At 43.0% G+C, this 19428-nt stretch overlaps 1 protein-coding gene across 2 annotated transcripts in view; it reads left to right on the forward strand.

The window, feature by feature from the left end:
• Positions 1-19428, forward strand: part of Zfat (zinc finger and AT-hook domain containing) — a 249190-nt gene that overhangs the window by 110594 nt on the left and 119168 nt on the right. For both annotated transcript variants that reach the window (XR_010041192.1, XM_003467367.5), the window contains exons 4-7: positions 2098-2286; positions 3931-4081; positions 10585-12038; positions 12846-13078. Coding sequence is in view for 1 of the 2 variants with exons in the window: in XM_003467367.5 (XP_003467415.3) it covers positions 2098-2286; positions 3931-4081; positions 10585-12038; positions 12846-13078 (2027 nt within the window). In the remaining variant the exon portion in view is untranslated. The remainder of the gene's footprint in view (positions 1-2097; positions 2287-3930; positions 4082-10584; positions 12039-12845; positions 13079-19428) is intronic.

The following is a 19428-nucleotide window of genomic DNA, read 5'->3' on the forward strand; positions in this document are numbered from 1 at the left end:
TGAAAGCAAGAATTCCATACGATGTTGCTTCTACCTTTTTATAGCGTGCAGTATATTCTGCTATAGTTATTTATGCACGTATATCACCTGGTATGTAGGCTGCAAAATTATTTCTGTGACTCAGCCAATTTGTAGTCTTTTGGGAATGTTTTTGTTATGGCCACTTAAAAATGAAATACAGTAAAGCAAAACCTTCTGTGAAGAACGATGTATATCAAGCCCCTCAAAACTGCAGCAGCAGCCTTAGACACACTGCTCACAGGAGCCCTACGTTCTTCAAGGATGGATATAAGTGCTAGTCCTCAACTTTGGGCGTTGGAGGGCAGTGTGCAGTTCCGTTTGATTCTTGATCTCAATAATTCATTTTTCTCTTAAGTTTGATGTTAGCAGTCTATTAAAAATTTCCCTAAGACTTCTTACTGGATCACCTATTTCTGGATGCTGGGATGACCCAAGCATCCAGATTTTAGGGCAAGCTTCAGAAGCTTTCATTTATAGGACACAAGAAGTGATAAGGTTTGTTTTGATCACTGTGCCTTGTTAGCCCAGATTATTCCTTGCCTCCCATTGAAAGTGCTTTTTCCTAGCCGACACACCTTCCTGAGAAGTCCTCCCCAGGTTACCTTTTGGTGGGTTTGTGCATTGACCCAGTCCAGAATTTACCTCCTTGATAACCATATCTTTCAGACCTTTCGAAACCCCTCCTCATGCCTGTCTGTCAGCCTGCTTGTCTGCACCTGAGCATCCACCCCATACTCATGGCAGACAGAGGGTTATGTAGAATTGTTCCCTGTCCTCTTTTCGTGTGTCCTGACTAAAGATTCTTTGGTGGGTTCTGTTAGATTGTATGACTATGGTTCTAAGAGAAAACTCCCTTCTCTTCCTAAGACTCTTGAAAAGCGTGCATTTGGGAGTCCACTCCTGGTTTCTCACTGCCACGTGAGAGCTTTTCTTCCCCCCAGGTTGATGCCATGTTTCCCACGTGAAGGTCACTATTGTTCTGTCTCTGGCTGATATGTTTGAGTCCTTTCTGAGCCATTCAGTTTATTCTTCACAGTGGTAGCATAGTTTTAAAGTTTTCATTCAGTCCAGCTGTTCCCTGGCTTAGATGGCTTCAGTGGGAATCTGTGGGTCCCAGGGATTTTGCATGGCCCTCTAATTATTTCATGAAATTCTAGGTTAGGTTCAGCCTTGGAAAGTAAGACTTGAAGGAAAAAACCTGACCTTCTTGCCTCCCTTTGAACCATCAGATGTGACCATGTCACTACGTGGCTGAGTGGTCCTTGGCAGAAGCCAGGCCTGTGCTGTCACTTGAGCCTATCCACAGCTTTGCTTCCTTGTGCTACTTTACTAGGCTCCAGCATTGGAGGTTTACCCTCTAGTACTCACCAAAGGACGATTCCAGGCTTTTTGTGGGCACTGAAGCCTTCTTGGTATCCTAGCTCAACATAGTTTAATTGAAAGGTTATCTGTCCATAAAGCATTTCTGCACTCACACCAGACCTTGCTGTCCCGTATGGTACCATCCTGCATTATGAAGTACAGAGTAAACAGCTCTTGATTGTACCTCTTTGTATATCTGATTACTCCCATTGGACAGTAGGGCACTAGAGGGCAGGCCATGCCCTTACTGCTGTTTATGTCTTCCATGCATGGTGCAGGACAGGCACCCGATAATTGTAAGTGGATTAAGCGAATGGTTTCTTTTTTGGTCTATAAGTCTTCGGAACCTTGAATTTTCTCTGCAGTATCATGTATTAATGATTCTGAAATCTGCTGGGCTTCATGAACATAGGGCTGGGGACCATGTCTGTTTTATCCAACAGTGCGTTCCTCATGCCCAGGGGGGCCTGGGTAGGGTGCCATGAATATACATTGCATCGAATGAGGGATGGCCTAAGGTGATACAGTGGGACTGTGTTAGTCTGTGGGTCAAAGGAGGGGAGGGAGGGTGAAGGCGGAGGCAGAGGCGGAGGAGGAAGAGGAGGAGAAATCCATTTCCTTTACTGTCACCATTCCTTAAGATTTAAATTTGCTCTTCAACTCTGTCACTGACCTAGAAGTTGTAGTTTATACATCTTGGTATTTGTTCCCTAGGTAATGAGTCAGATCTTGAACTGGAAAAGAAGTATAAGGAAGACGATCGAGAAAAGGCCCCCAAAAGACCTCGGTCCCAGAAAACAGAGAAAGTCCAGAAGATTTCCTCAGGAAAGGAGGCAAGGCAGCTGTCTGGAACAAAGAAACCCATCATCAGTGTGGTTCTAACTGCTCACGAAGCCATTCCAGGTAATTGTACCAGGCTGGACATGACACAAGAGGCTTTGGCACAGCTGCTCCAGGGAAGCTAGATGGGGTGTCTGATGTGAAGTACTAGCCTGAAGCTGTGCTCCCAGGTGACCCATTCTCTGATGGAGCTGTCAGTTCGTCACCTGTAAATTTGGCACAGTGGCAGACCTACTTACTACCCAGGCTGTTCATAGGTCGTGTGTCCAGGGGAGGTGGCTGTGGTGGCTGCTGCCACCGTGGCTAAGCCAGGCATTGTTGCCATGTGAGTGCAGACCTCAGTCCTCTGTGGGAAGTCTCCCCTTCCTGCCAGTGCTTACATCCTCTTAGGGAAGTGACCCATTTGGTCCAGAAATGGCAGTGAACTCTGCCTAACTTCTTTATATTTTTTAGTGGAGTTCAACCCAATATTTTGTATTGGAAGTTTTTGTCTCTGTTTTCCTTCATATGAAATAGCCAGCAGATATGTCATACTATCTTTTAAAAATACTCTCTTAGGCTGGGACACTTAAGACAAAAAGTAATATATGATAATAAAGTCCAAAGCATAGCATTTTCTGTTTTCTTTCCCCTATCCATTTGGAGTGATAACTGTTAAATAAAAGATCAACTTTAGGGTTTTAAGAACAGTTACAACCTTTTAAACACCTGTTTTCAATGCTGATAGTCTAATACACTATTTAAAGTGAAAGTAGTGACTAAATTTTTTTTTTCTATGTCTTGCTACAGAGTAAGGCAATTAGTAGAGAACAGATATATAAAATTAGGAGACAATAGATTTATGCAAAATCACTTTGTGTCCTCCACCATTCTTCTTTAGAACTGTCATTCTGGAAAGTGAAAAATCTCAGAGGAGAGTTTCTGATTCCTAGTGATCACTCGAGAAATTTCCTGTAGTTTTCCTCAAAAATTAATGATAATTTGAGATTTATGTAAGTGAGGGTGAAAGAGCAATTAATTCCCTTTGCTGTTTCAGAAACAGGGCTAGATTGGGAACTTCTCTTTAGAGCACTTTGTGCACACACCCGCACACCCCCAGGTACGTACACCTACATATGAATGTCCACTGCTGTAGAAAGTCTTTGATCATTTCACACCGTGAAATTGCAGAAGCAGCGGTGACCCCTGAGATTTATGTACTCTGTTCCCCAAAACAATTCATAGAGTGCAAACAGACTAAGTGATACTTAGGTAATACTGTATTTGGAACCAGACCCCATGTGTGGCTTAAACTTGTATTTATCATCTGTTCTACCTCTCTTGGAGCAGCTCTACATTTACTTAAATTTTAACACATAGCTGTGTGAAGTCCTACAAGATATACACGCGCACACACATATACACACACATGTGGATTTGTGTTTAATAAATAGATCAAGTGAAAGTGTACCTCAAGGGGTTATTTAAACAAATTTTTTACAAAATTTAACCCTTGCCTCTCAAACACACACACACACACACACACACACACACACACTCTGTCTGTCTGTCTGTCTCATCTGTTAAGTATGTCAGCTTCAGGAAAGCTGACATGTTGCTTGGGAATCCTGTGATAAGGTGATACGCTCTGGATATCCTGGCTCTGCCAGGTTGGGCTCAGTGCTGTCAGTGCCATGCAGTAAACAGTGCATTGTGCATCAATCTCAGGTGCTACCAAGATTATCCCAGTGGAGGCTGGGCCCCCAGAGACTGGAGCAGCAAATCCAGAGACCTCCGCAGTGGACCTGGTGCCGCGGAGAGGGTACCAGGAGTATGCCATTCAGCAGACCCCCTATGAGCAGCCGATGAAGTCAAGCAGGTAAGTTGTGCTGTTCTGTGTAATGTCAGCCAGGGGCTGAACGTGAGTGACCCTTGCAGAGCACAAGAAGGATCTGTGTGTCTATTTGCCTTGATTTTCTTTACAAACTTATTTGTGATTGTCCTGACTTGATTTACTGCATGAGTGAACCTTTCCATTGGGAATTTTAGTTAGTGTTTGCCTCTGAGGTGCAAAGCAGATGAACATGCTTTCGGAACAGGAACAGTTAGCTCAATGAAGATGGAGCATTTTGCTCCAAGCTACCATATGCTTAACCTTTATGAAAGGGACTACAGATGATGGCTTCTTGCTTTCCTTCCTTTTTTTTTCCAAAACAGGGTCTCACTGTGTGGTTCAGGCTGACTGTGAGCTCACTACACTCTTTCTGCCTCAGCCTTCTAAGCATTAGGGTTATAGGTGTGCACCATCATGTCTTGCCCCTTTTTTCTAGGGCCTTACCTAAGAGTTTCCCTCTTAGATAACACTAGCATTTTGTAGAAAGTTCAGACATCTCTTATGATGCAAATTAATATATTTCATAGTCCTTTTGTTAAGATTTAACTGCTGTTGATACTTATATACTTCTGTATTAGCTTTCTCCTTGCTGAGATGCAATACCTGGCAGGCATAATTTAAAGGAGGAGAGATTTAATTTGGTTCAGTGGATTTGGTCTGTGATTAGCTGGCTCCGAGGTAGAGGAGTCAGCTCATAGCAGTCAGAAATCAGGGAGCAGGGGGGAACCAGAGAGGAAGGTACATCCTCCAAAGGGACACCCACAGTGACATACCTCTTCCAGTCAGGCTCAGCTCTTATCGGCACATTTACCTATAGACTTATCAACAGATCAATCCACTGATGAATATAGCACCCTCATGATCCAATCACCTTCCAAAACCTCTCTGAACACATGAGATTTGGGGGGACATCTAGATCTAAAACACATTTAGACTCCAAATGTCCATCTCATTATGTAAAATGTATTTAGTCCATCTCTTAAGAGTTGCAAAAGTCTTAGAAGTTCCATCGTTGCTGAAGAGTCCAAAGTCTCTGAGACTGAAGAGGGAAACTCTTAGCTAAGGCCCTAGAAAAATAACAAAGTTAAATATTTCCAACATACAGTATCATAGGGTAAATGTTCCATTTCACAAGGAAAAAGTAGGGGGATAGGAAGGAATTGGAAGCAAGACCATATTGTAGCTGGAAAAACGTTAAACCCCGTAACTCCATGTCTACCACCCAGAGCAGTTTATGACCAGATGTGAACTCTAAAAGCCTTGGGTAGCTCCACCCCTATTGTCCTCCTGGGTGCAGCCCACATGGCTTCTCTCATACTGGCCCTACTCACAGTACTGTATTTAGCTTTTTCATTTCTGAGACACAGTACGTGACCCACACAACTTCAAAGAGAAGAGATTTAATTTGGCTCATGGTTCAGGGGTTCAGTATGTGGTCAGCTGGTTCTAAGACGACATCATGGTGGAGGAGACAGTGGAGGATAGCTGCTTGTCTAATGGCAGCAAGGAAGCAGAGAGAGAAAGGAGGTGCGAGAGAAGGAGAGATATATCTCTTAACAACACATTTAGTTATGACAATTCATAATGGATCAATTCTCTGTTGAGTACAGTGTCCCCTCTGATCCAGTCACCTTCCAAAAGCCCCACCTGTAAACATGAGATATTTAGGGAGAGTTTCTAGATCAAAACTATGCAGCTCTCATAATGTTTTCATGATGTACTATAATATTTTACTTTAATCTTAATACTTTTTAAAACATGTAATACCAAATGTACTGCCTAACTTTTTGTCATGTATTGTACCTTGAAAGTCTTTTATTTTTAATACATATGTATACGTTGGATTTGCTGTTATGTGAGCTTTTGTCATTACATAGCCAGTTTTTGCTACCATGGACAGTCCCACAATTAACTGCTTTGAATATTCATCTTCCCATATGTTTTGAAGAATTCTTGTGGGATAAATTTCCAGAAGTGGAATTGTTGATTTGGGGAATGTGAAATTGGAAAACCTTAACTGACTTTAAAAACTGTCCTGTTAATACATGGGTCAGCTGTCCCTTGGAGGAGGAGTGTTTTTTCCACACACTCCCCATCAGGATGTCTTAGCTGAGATGTGGTCCTGCTGAAGACGTTATTTACCAATCACTGGGGCTCTGCAGATGTTTTTCCCAGGTGGGAGGAAAGACAAGGAAATGCCAGTTGCTGAAGCTTTCCCTTTGTGTCTGGGAGAGGGGAAATGAGGTGTCTTTGAGCAGAGCAGAAGCTATAGCACCAAACCAGCCTAGGTGACACTAAATTCTTCTACCCCAGTGCAGCTCGGCAAGCCGAGTGCCTAATATGTTCTGGGTGCTGCTGATGTGACAGCTAATTCACCCAGTCCCTGCCTCCATGACTCTTGCACTATTTTTCACTTTTTGTTTTTTGTTAGTGTGTGACTGTGTACATGTTGATTACATGAATGGCAGGAAGTTGGCACACACACAGAACACATTTTAATTCTTTCGTCCCCTTCCTGTCATGTTCCTCTTCTCCCCCTCCATCTTGTGGTCCCCTTCCTCTTTGTATTTCCTATTATCCATCTTTTATTTTGCTACATATTTGTACTTTGGGTTTCTCATACAAGAAAAATCATGTGGTATTTAAACTTGTGTGCTGGTTTTCTTCACTTAACATTACAGTCTGCAAGTGCATCCACTTTCCTGCAAATAAGTCTAGTTTTTCCTTCTTGCCCATTCATCTGTAGGTGAACATAGGATAATTACACTCTTTCACCTTGACAGCTGTACTGTCCTTCGATCATCTAGTGCATTAGTGTAAAATTGAATAATAGGATCTTGGTTTAGTGGATGGAATAAATGATGAGCCATGTGCATAGTCTCTGACTCGTGTTGTACTCATTAAGTTATATTATTGTATCTTATTAATTTGTAGTCTCAGCCCACTATTCTTATAAATGTAATCAACTGAATTGATTAATGAAGTTGTAAAAATATTTATTCTTTTGATGGATTTATAATAGATGTAAATTTCATGATCATCCTTTGTCTCAACTGAGGTTGATTTGTAGACCTTGGCTAATTATCTTTATCATATTTCAAGGTCTGTTGAGGAGGGATTCAGCTAAATGCTAATATAGTTGCAGGTAAATATACTCAAAATTTAATTAATAGATTCAGGCCTGTTGTCATGCATTCTGTTAATATTTATTATGTAAATTGTAAAATAGTAAAGAAAGACTTCAGATTTCTTAAATGATAATTTTGCTTTTAAATTATAAAGTCTTTTAGGGTATATCATTTTTTCCTCCTATAGTAAGTATGATGCAGACTTATATAGAAAATCTGGGATGTTCAAAACGTTGAGGAAAAAAGTAATTATAATCTCATTGCCCAAAGACTATTAATGGTTCTAATGTATTTCCTTCTGACCTTTTCCCCCTATACATTCATCTTGTAACACCGAGTTTGTATTTTATATGTGGTTTTGTATCTATAAAACTTAAGTCACATTATATTTCCTTTGTTACTTAATCAAGTCTTTGCTTCCTAGAGACGTGTTATAACTTCATGAAGACAACTTTGGACATGGAAGGTCATCTGTTGTTAATGTTCGAAGGCTTCCTTTTGCTCTTAGAAGAGCAGAAGTGTTTAAGGCTGCCCTCTCCTACCTAGGAGCCTGTCTTCCACCATACTCCCTCTGGTCCTCTGTGCTCCAGGCAGCTGGGCCTCTCTTCACTTCCTTGACCTTTCTGGCAGGTGCCTCCTCCTTTTCTTCTGGGATGAATCTCCTCCTGCTCACTTAGTTAGCTCCTGTTCATTTTGTGACTTTCTATTGCAGTGTCCTGTCCCCAAAGAAGCCTTCCTTATCCCCTCACCACGTCAGGCTGTTCTAAACTGCACTCCTAGAGTATCTTGCCTTGTCCTTCCCACAGGGAGCTGATGAGCCTTATCTGCTGGTTTTTGTAGTTACCATGGTGAACTCCAGCTGAGAAGAGTTCAGTTTACTTTCATTCCCTTTTGTGTCCCTACTATCTGGAACTTTTTTCTGAATGAACAAACAAATGAGGGAAAAGAAATAAATGTTTTCTGTGTTGGGACTTTTAAGCAGCTTCCTGTTCTTAATTGTTAGGAAAAATGGACCATGAACACCTTCATCCAGTTTCATATTCTGTCTTTAAGGTAGAGTCCCAGAGGTAGAATAACTGGATTAAGACATCTGGCCTTTGAAGTTCTCCCTGATTTCTTTGTGGAGTGCAGTGATGAGAGTACGTCCAATGAGGCATCAGGATGAAGTGGTGCAGGAGGAATGATGTAGCTGTTGCCTTGCTTCAGAATTGTGTGGCTGCTGCTCAGAGTCAGCTGTAGGCTGACCCTCAAGTTCCTCCACAAGAAACAGGACACTTGGCATCACTAACAAATTTTCTAATAATTTAAACGCTCTGAGCAAAGGATTCTCCTAAGACCATTTAAACTTTGGGTTAGAGGAGGAAATACTGTGATTTGTTTATTTAATTAACACTATGAATCCAGGGCGTCTTTCTTCAATGGTCTTTATACCAATAAAATGTGTCACCTTCTGGTTATCTTTATGGTTGTGAAAGATCCAAATTACTTTCCTTGAATAAGCCTTGGGCTTGGCATGCAGGCATAGGAGTAACTTTCAAATTTGAATGTTTTAATTGCATCACATAAGTTGTATCCTCTGGTATTTGTGGACTGCAATCTATTTAAATATTTTTAATTTAAAGATAAAGCAACCTGTGTTGATCAGACATAGTTGTATGGATAATTTCATGAGTATAGACTTTATAGTTGTAGTAGATATAGCTTGGTGGCCTAATTCATATATTGTATCCTTACTAGTGTGTCACAGGTCCTTCTTGGATAACCTAGAGGAAGCAGTTTCACCCAGAGAGAAAGTCTCACGTAGTTCTTTGATCTCTGCCAGTTTCTGTACCTGGTACATACTAAAGTACTTTAGTGATTGTCTTTTGATATTTTCAGAAATAAGACCCTGCCATTTCAGTTGCAATAAAAGCCCCATGTAGAAAGCCTTCTCATCCTGCATGGTCATGGTGAGGACAGGTTGCTGTACCTGAGTGATTCTAGGCAGTACAGAGGATTAAGATGAGTGAATAGGATGCCCAGTAGTCCACTTGGGTTCAGATCACTTTTGATTGTAGGATGATTGGCAAGTGCTCATTTTTCTCATCTATAAAGTGGATATAGATATGTAATTTTACAAGCCATGGATCCATAAAATGGTTTGATAGTAGGATAAGATTAAATAGTTGGCATAGTTTGTAATAACATAATAATTGTTAGTTGTCATTGTTATTATTACCACTTTGAAATTTAGCATATACATTGCCACATTGGAAAAGACTGGCTCCATGAGGCAGACCATGTTATTGTATTTTACCACATGCAAAAATTTATTGCAGTGTCTATAACACATTGCCAGTTGTTAATCAATTGCAGCTTTTTTAAAGGATGTATGAGGCTAATGAATGGCAATGCTATTTTCCCATCTGAGCTCAACACCAGCTATGATGTAGAAAGACTGCTCCTGTCAGAGCTGTGGGAGAGGACGAGACACATGTGAGCAGGAAGCCTCCTCAGCTGTGCAGCAGCCCTGGGCCAGCAGCTTCCTGTCACACCTGCAGCCCTGGCCAGGTTCGCAGATACTTCTGGTGGAGTGCCTGCTTCATCCCCTGTTACCAGAGGCAGGCAGATACGTCCTCATTAGGAGAGGAGAGGTGGAGCTCAGCTAGCAGATTCTAGGTTCCATCTCAAACTTGCCAGTCAGGCATGTGACATGGTTCTTTTTACTTGGAAGAAATAAGGATATGGAGAAAGACTATGGATCTTTGGATAATGGGTGGCCCTGGTGTATAAACTTGCAAAATGGGACAGAAGGTCAGTGTATATAGTTGGTCTGACATGTCAAAGCTGTTGAACAATTTGATACTGTATTTAGTCTCATGGATACTCAATTTATTCTATTATGACTGATCCTTTTTAAAATATCCGAGAATGCATTACAGATCCACTAGGAGCATGCCTGGTTAGTGTGTGTGTATGTGTGTGTCTGAAATATCTCTTATCTTTTCCTTCTCTTATGCTTTCTTTCTTACCCTTCAAGTCTGATGTTCAACGAAATTCAGCAAAAGCTCAGCAGAATTTTCCCAGTTACCTTCACCTTGGCTGGAAGTCCCTGCACACACTTTCATACTTACCATGCTATTGTGCAACATTTGCTGCCTTGTCATTTCTTCCCCTGGCCTGTGTGGTTCTGAGGACCAGGACTCCCTGTTTTTCTTTTATTTGTGCGTGAGTCGTACTGTTCTTCCAGTTCTGTTCATTGAGTGAATGAACAATTCATCCTTCCTTTGCCTCATTTAATCCTCTACTAAGCCCTTGGTGTTTGGGTCATAGAGAACGTTTGAGATCTCCCAAAGTAACTGTACTGTCTTCTGTCTCTAGGCTAGGTCCCACCCAACTGAAGATCTTCACTTGTGAATATTGCAACAAGGTCTTCAAATTCAAGCACTCACTGCAGGCCCACCTGCGGATCCACACCAATGAGAAGCCATATAAGTGCCCCCAATGCAGCTATGCCAGTGCCATCAAGGCCAACCTCAACGTGCACCTACGCAAGCACACCGGCGAGAAGTTCTCCTGTGACTACTGCTCTTTCACCTGCCTCAGCAAAGGCCACCTCAAGGTGCACATTGAGCGGGTGCACAAGAAGATCAAGCAGCACTGCCGCTTTTGCAAGAAGAAGTATTCCGATGTCAAGAACCTCATCAAGCACATACGGGACACGCACGACCCACAGGACAAGAAAGTCAAGGAGGCCCTGGATGAGCTCCGCCTGATGACAAGGGAGGGCAAGCGGCAGCTGCTCTATGACTGTCACATCTGTGAGCGCAAGTTTAAGAATGAACTGGACCGGGACCGCCACATGCTAGTCCATGGTGACAAGTGGCCCTATGCTTGTGAGCTCTGTGGCCATGGGGCCACCAAGTACCAGGCACTGGAGCTGCACGTGAGGAAGCACCCCTTTGTATATGTCTGTGCCATTTGCCTCAAGAAGTTTGTCAGCTCCATCAGGCTGCGCTCCCACATCAAAGAGGTGCATGGGGCAGCCCAGGAGGCCCTGGTCTTTACCAGTTCCATCAACCAGAGCTTCTGCCTCCTGGAGCCAGGAGGGGACATCCAGCAAGAAGCCCTGGGAGACCAGCTGCAGCTTGTAGAAGAGGAGTTTGTGTGTCGCGAGGTAGATGCACTTAAAGAGGAGGCTGGTCCTGAGGATACTCGGTGTGAGGAGGAGCAGAAGGAGCTGGAAGTCCCTGTGGAATTGCCTGCCCCAGAGATGCCCTTGGCCAGCCCCCAGGCTGAAAGTGATGCCCTGCCACCCTGCGAGCTGGAAACCACTGTGGTCTCAGCAGATCTGCATTCTCTTGCTGTGGTTTCTGATGATTTTTTATTAAAAAATGATACCTCCTCTACTGAGGCTCATGCTGCTGCTGAGAAGAATTTGGACTCCCAGCATGAAGGCTCAGCCCAGACTCAGGGTGAAGAAATCATGCTACTCCTATCTAAGACCAAAAGTCCTAGGCCTGCCCCAGAGACCCAGAGTGCCAAGAGCCCTCCAAATGAAGGCCAGCAAGTGACTTCCCTCCCAGCATGTGAACCTGATCCCAGCAGATGTCTTAGGCCAAACCCAACTGAGGCCTCAGACCTCCTTCCTCCAGTGGCCAGTGTGGGGGACACTGATGTGCACCAGCCTGACTTTTGTAAACCTGCCTCTGAGCACCAGCCTGGCAGCACTGCTTTCATGAAGGTACTGGACAGTTTGCAGAAGAAGCAAATGAACCCTGGCCTGTGCGAGAGGATCCGGAAGGTGTACGGAGACCTGGAGTGTGAATATTGTGGTAAGGAAAGGCTGCACCGGCATGCCTGAGTGGAGCTCTCCTTCCCGGCAGCCCTGTCCATTCCCATCACATTGTGGTCACCTAGGGTTTAATTGGAACTCACATCTCTGTGCAAAGAACACCTCCTAAATGAGCCACCCTTCTCCATGGTAGATAGGAACAGGTGACCCCGTGTCTCAGGCAGCAGTAGGAGTCTGTATGGAGGCAGCCAGCATGACTGCACAGCTGACCATGTTGGCATGGTCTGGCGTGCACGCTGAGGGTTGCCTACAACTTCTCCCAGCTTCTTACCAGGAAGAATCTTTCTTCTGGCATGTGACAAATATTAAGTTGAGCTTTAAACTGTGGCTGTGTTCTAGTTAAGCAGCGAGGGTATGGAAGTGGTTGCCGCTTTTTGCAGGGTGGCCCCGAGCCGCACTCTCCCATTCACAGTGAAAGTACAGCTCCTGGATCTCCTAGGGAGTTGGAGGTGCAGGATGTGGGAAGGCAAATGGACTTGGTGTCCTGGAGGGTCAGGAGGACTTGGAGACTCTTTGATCTGTGCATGACCTGGCACCATAACTGGTCCTCAGTGAATACGTCTTCTCCCACTCCAGCCCTGACCTCATGCCAAGGATGGTAGCACCCTTAATATTTTCGACTTGCCACCTTTGAAAAGTAATTTTCAGACAGATGTGGTGGAAAGTGTGAAGGGTGACCTAGACAAGCACGTGAAGCAGATAAAATAGTGTAAAAAACTAATAATTTAAAAATTCAAATTCAGTATAAAAGAAACTTCCTTGTTCTCATGTGAAAATATTTTTTTAGGCAAACTTTTTTGGTACCAAGTGCATTTTGACATGCATGTCCGCACCCACACCCGAGAACATCTGTATTATTGCTCCCAGTGTCATTATTCTTCCATCACCAAAAACTGCCTTAAACGCCATGTAATTCAGAAACACAGTAACATCTTGCTGAAGTGTCCCACTGACGGCTGTGACTACTCGACTCCAGATAAATATAAGCTACAGGCACATCTTAAAGTCCATACAGAGCTGGTAAGTAGCAAGCCCGAGCGGCAGCCCTGTCTCCCCTGGGTGCTCATTGCTTTCTCAGGTTTATGTGTACGGAAGTGTCCTGCTCCAGGTCCCCTGTGTGCGCACAGCCAGTCCCGCCAGCACAGAGCTCCTCTCACTGCCAGCTGCTCCATCTTACGGAAGCTCCACTCTAAGTGCCTGTCACAGTGAGAGTCTCTAATATACTAAAAAATGAGCGAGAGAGAGAATAGGTTAAACAAATCACTGTGTGTGTAAGTTTGTTAGTATCCAAGAAAGTCTGGAGAGGAAAGATCTACCAAATAGAAATAAAGCAAAGTTTTCTTAGATGACATTTTCAAAGAATTATTAACAGCGATGATAATAATAATTATAATAATAATAGATGCTACTAACAGCTATTGTTAGATTACATTTGATAAGAGACTACATTAGATAATTAAGAACAATGTGTGGCACCTACTAAGTGTGGTGAGTATGGACACCTACTCTCATTGTAACATTGTGCTATTTACTGTCAACTGTCTGAGAGGGAAATCTGGGAAGCACTTCTTCAATGAGTCATGTTAATTTGAGGTGCTGGTAACGTTCATCATGGTAATATTTGTTTAGTTCTTTGGTGGGAGATTATGTAACACCAAGAATGAATGTTTATTTTTGCAAATTCAACTCTGTCTCAAGAGATTGGCATATGAGAACAATTTGGGACTTCCTGAAGTTATAAAGGAGGTGGACCTGTTGGCCCCAAAGGTAACTCTTTTAATGGCATGGTGTCTTGTGCCACAGGCAATACAAAGCTTTAGAAATTTGATGTGTAGCAGAGTCTTCTGACATGCAAATCATTGACCCCTAACCATTTATTCAGGGTAGAGTCATGGTATTTGGATATAATGAGGTCAGGGCATGGGCTTCGTGGTCGAGTTCTGGAATCTAATGCTGTCTAGCAGGCTATGGGGCTTCAGACAAGTCACTTGTCCTTTTTGAAACTTGGTAGCATTTTGTAAAAACTACATACTTAAAATCATTTTATATTAAAAAGTCCATTTTATATACACGCATACATGTATGCACATGTACGTCCTTAAGTAAAAATAAATATGTCTACACATACATGTATTTATACATACTTATTCGGTATACATACCTATACATACACATACACATGTGCATATATACATGTTTGTATGTGTGCATAGATCTGTGGCTGTTGGAAAGTTGAAATAGAGTGCTGTAGATAAAGAACTTGACATAGTGCTTGTCTTAGTTGCTGTGTACCAGCTCCTGCGTGTCATCTCAGAGTCCTAATCTGCACTTGCTACTGTGGAAAGTCATCTGAAGTCAAGAGGGAAGAAACCAGTGTGAGAACAAATCTTGGGAGAAACAAGAGTGTAGTGCTGGAGATCAGGAAGCGGACGCCTGGTGTTAGCTGTGGCTTCCCCAGTTGTCATGTGTTTAGCCTTAGGATGAGCCATGTGACTATTATGCCTCAGTTTCCCCTGGTTAGGTGAGGATGAAGTGAGGGAATGTATGCAGATGTCTCGGAATAATGCCTGGCATTGGATAAGCTCTGTTGATTTATTACTTACTCTGTTTACAGTTCTGAAACTTGCTGCTGTGGATTTAGTGTCACGCAGACTAAAATGTGATAAGAACAGGAGAGGAGAGTCACCTCTTTTGTTCCTTGCTCAGGATTTGCTTGTGTGTGGTATATGCTGTGGGGATTCTGGTCTAGCCTAATTATTTTCTGAACTAGTAGGCTGATGCTCACCCTCTTGGCCATATCTCTGGGCCTCTGGGTCAGTAGGGGAGTGTCAGGAGCAGGTGTTTAGATCTTTGGCCTCAATTCCATCTGCTTCCTTTCTTCCTGATAAGTTACCATTTCTCTTTTCACTTTTCATGGTCATGAAACTTCTTTCAAAGAATTTATCACATCAATGTCAATACTTAGGAAGCCATCTGGTGAGTCAAGGTGGGGGTAAAGAGACATAGATTGCTAATTTAAAAAAAAATACGTTGTGGTCCTGCCTTTGCATTGGTTACTTAATTCTCATGTCACTTCGAGGAGCTGAGGGTTGTTTCCTCCCCTTGGAAGATTAGGGGTCTGGTGTCTCAGTCATTTGGTAACTTGGTGTGGTCACACCTTCAGTAAGGAACAGAGGCAGAGCTGAGGCCACATTCCACACTCCACCATACCGCTTGCTGTGCACTTTGTGGTGGCTGGTTGTCTGATGCCCCAGGCACATGACAGGTCATTTGAAGGAATGTGGTAGACTAGAAGGTGCTGCCGAGGGCAGGGACTATGGGGATATTCTGTGCTGCCAGTGGCAGCCCGGCTGGTGCTGTATCAGTGGGTCTCTCTGCGTGTGATTCCTGCAGGAGAAGCACGGTGTGCTGAGTAAGGAAACGTGACCCTTAACCTTATGAAAAGTGTGCTGTCCTGCTTCTCATTGGCACACACATCTTCTTAGGAGTTGTTAAAGTTTGATTTCCATCTTTGCCCTTGCTGATATTTATAATTCGTCCAACTGTGACACATTTAAAGGTGAACGAGCTGCCTCATCCTCTTTGCCAGACATTAGGATTTCAAATATGAGTTAGGCTGATCTCTCCCTGCAAGATGCTTTTGCATGGGGGTGGAGAGGTGGATAAAGAAGTCAACAGTGATGGCAGTGAGGGTGAGTGGGGATAAATGAGGTCAGCAGATCTGCCTCACCTGGCCCCAGTGCAGGTCTGACTGGGGGTTCTGTAATTGAAAAACAGATTTGGAACAGGAGGAAGGCAGGTGGTCAGGTGTGGTCAGGTGTGCCCAGTGATGTCCGATGCACAAAGGAAGGGAAGCCTTTTGGATCTGTGCCAGGACATTGGCTCACCAAGCATATTCTGTGAAGCAAGAGGACCGTATTGCCATTGTAGTAAGGTAGCATAATTTGTGAAAATAAATTCAAGTATTTTGAGTTTGGATAACACTTGTCTTTTGAGCATCTGAATTCTTTCTGTAATGAAGCCATGGATACCACAGAAATGCCGACACAGTGACAAGTCTGCTGTTGCTGGAGTGTGGATGCTTTTGATCTGATAACAAAGGCACTGTCTCCAAATGTTTTCCATAGAATTCAGTATCTACAAGGCAAGCTAGCAGTGATTTTTTTTTTTAGGAGCAGCTTTTTTCATGTAAAATACAATTTACTCATTTAAAATGTGAAGATCAAAGGTTTTAGTATATTAATAGTTATACAGCTATTAGAACAATTAATTGTAGAACATTTTCTTCATTCTATCAGAGAATCCATTCCTATTAGCTATCATACCTTACTTCCTCTTCCCTGAGCACCTGCAACTAGGTCCACTGTCTTGTATCTGTGGATTTTCCTCTTCTGGAAATCTCGTGTGAAATCTTTGTGACTGGTTTCTTTCATTTAGTTCATCTATAATACAGCATGTGTTAATACTCTATTCTCTTTTATAGATGAACAATGTTTGGTTATATAGATATATATTGTTTGTGGGCTGATGGGCATTTGAAAGTACATTTTCAATGGTGTTTTCACCAAGATGGAACTCTTAACTACAGAGGGTCTTAAATCCACAGAATTCTAGCTAATTCTTTGTGAGATCAGCTAAATAATACAGACAGATGAACTCTGAGGTTCAGTGCTAACCTTTTCCTAAGAAGGGTTTCCAAATTTTGAAGTGTCTTAGGTAGAAATTGCCCATGCTTCATTGCCGCCCCACCTGAAGTTAGCTTGTCGTCTCCACTGCCCCTCATCTTCATTGCTTTTGGCACTGGACACAGCATTACTATTGGAAAGTAGGTAAAGTTGGAGATTTGGAGTCATAATACAGGGCTTCCCTCCAGCTCTGCATCCTGTACAGGCTGCTCGATCATTCTAAGCTCAGGTTCCCTCTCCCAGAATGTGGAGTGGATAAGGTTTTCCTGCTTCTTTGGATGCTGTTGTGAGGTATTGCAAACACCCTTGTGATGTAAAAGTGCCTTTTGGATGTCCTTGTGATTGAGCTGAGGACCCTGGTCCTCGCAGGGTCTGTCTGGGTCAGGCACTGGTGCTATTCTGGCTGACAAAAGCATGGTTGCTGGGACCTGGCTTTCTGACTAATGACCCTGAAGATGGGCCTTTGCATTTGTTACAGCTTTTACTGCTTTGAGCATAGATTCCCAGGCATAACTGAAACTAAGGAATATTAAAATAGCACTTTCCCTACCCCTCCAAGTGGACTTACTTATATCCAGGCCCATTCTAGTTGCATTAAGACTCTAGAATAACTTGGCATACTGTCACTTCATGATCCTTACAACTGTTTCTCAGCTCGTGTAGCTAAGCATTAGCTATGCCTAATGATTGGAAGGAATGCACGTCTCTAGTATAGTTTCTTCCCACTGCTGCCACCTTTCCTGTTAATAATCAGATAGTGATGGCTTGCCAGCAAGGATATGTGGGCATCCCTTGGCTTCCAGCGGGATTGGTGTCAGGACTCCTGTGGATGCCAAGGTCTTTATATAAAATGCTCAAGTATTGGAACATTTCCTATGCACATCCTCCCACATACTATAAATCATCTCTAGATTACTATAATACCAAATATAATGTAAATGACCTATAAATTGTTGTTGTGCTGTATTATTTAGGGATAATGACAAGAAAAAGTTCAGGTCACTTTTTTCAAGTACTTTCGGTTGTTAATTGGTTGAATCCACAGATAAAGAATCCCTGGATCAGGAGGGCTCACAGTACTGACATCAAGGAAATTGGAAAACCATAGCAAAGGAATTAGTGATACTTCCAGAGCAGATCCTTTCCTCACAGCACTGTGCAAGCTTTGGGAAACTGAGAGGAGAAAACATGGCTTTGTTTAGGTGGAGAGAAAGCTTTGGATTTGGATGTGTTTGAATACCTGCGGGATGTGGGGCAAAGTGCTGAACCTTACTGACCCTCAGTTTCTCATCTGCGCAGCAGAGGTGAGGAAGGCCGAAGATGTAGCCCAGTGGTGGAGTGCTTGTAGCAAGCGTGAGGCCTTGGGTTCTGTCCCCACCACTGCAGAAAGCAAGAACAAAAACCAAAATGGAGATAAAGTACTTTCACTTACCTCTCAGGGCTGTGGAAATCAAATTAGGAAACAGGTATAGAACAGCAAGGTTGGTCTTCTCTTAAGGAAAAGACTCATGGGTCATAATACCTTAGAAGGTTGTGAAACCAGTTTAGCATGTCATAACTAGCTGTGTTCAAAATGAAATAGGACAGAAATAAAACAGAACTCATCAGCACTCACACTCGAGGGAAGCATTGCTTCCTGAGGCCTGTATTCAGGGTTGAATGTTCATCTGTCACTGTGTCTGCAGGATGTGCTAGAAGGTGCTGTCAGGTGGGTAGCCGACCTTCTTTGGCGGCTTCCCCTCAAATAAGCCTGTAAACCACTGATCATAATATACCTGCTGGGAATAAGCTAAAATAGGATATTGGCAATAAAGTACAAGAAAGTTGCCTTCAGTCTCTTGCTGAAATAAATGAATATGCCTGGTCAATATTAATTTTTTAGTAGATAAAAATATTGTTTAAATAAAGTGGTGGAACATATTTTTCCTTTACAAGAGCTACCAGAATGTGGTCTTTTTTTCAATTATCACAAAACAGGTTTGTTTCCGTGTTACGGTTTGGGCATCTTACCCACAGTTTCCCAGAGCTTCTTGGGAGTAGAATGTCTTCATTTTTGCAAGGACTGAGACTCAGCATTGAAAGGCTGTGGCATGGCAAAGCAGGACTGTCTTCAGTGAAAAGGAGACCTGACTGTCGAGATCCTAAATCTTAGAAAACATTCCAGCTGTTTTCTCTCTTGAGCTAATCGCTCACGCGTTAGGTGTTACCTTTCCTGCACGTTGCTGCTCTTCCTGCATGCATATGTGCAGCCTGTGGGTCGCTGCATGGGACGTATCTATCTTTTGATGAGCTCATAAGCCTTTGAGGTTCTCTTGCCTTTATTCTCAGGCCTGACATATGATGGGGGCCCTGTGATGAAATGTGTGAGTGAAACCAGAGGAGAGAAGATACTGCACCCATGGCCCTTATTCCTGCAAAATTATTCAGAGTAGAATCTTCCAACTTGGTTGATACTAGAGGCAAGAGAACTGTCTCAGTAACAGTAGAAATTAAAGCTGGGGAAAGTGAAGGGAGTCAAATGCAAAAGCTTTGAGATAGGAGAAAAAGAGCTGAAAAAGTTGTGGCACCAGTGGGCCTGTTCACACAGGAAACATGAGGTTTTCTTGGATTTCTGGGCCAAGCAGGGGTCTGGTTCTGTCAAGTGACTCTCGAGATGTCCTTGCCATTTGAGGTTCACATGAAGTG

The sequence above is a fragment of the Cavia porcellus genome, unplaced genomic scaffold, assembly GCF_034190915.1.
Source record: "Cavia porcellus strain 051 isolate PalLab524CR breed Dunkin Hartley unplaced genomic scaffold, mCavPor4.1 scaffold_19, whole genome shotgun sequence".
Classification (NCBI taxonomy): Eukaryota; Metazoa; Chordata; class Mammalia; order Rodentia; family Caviidae; genus Cavia; species Cavia porcellus.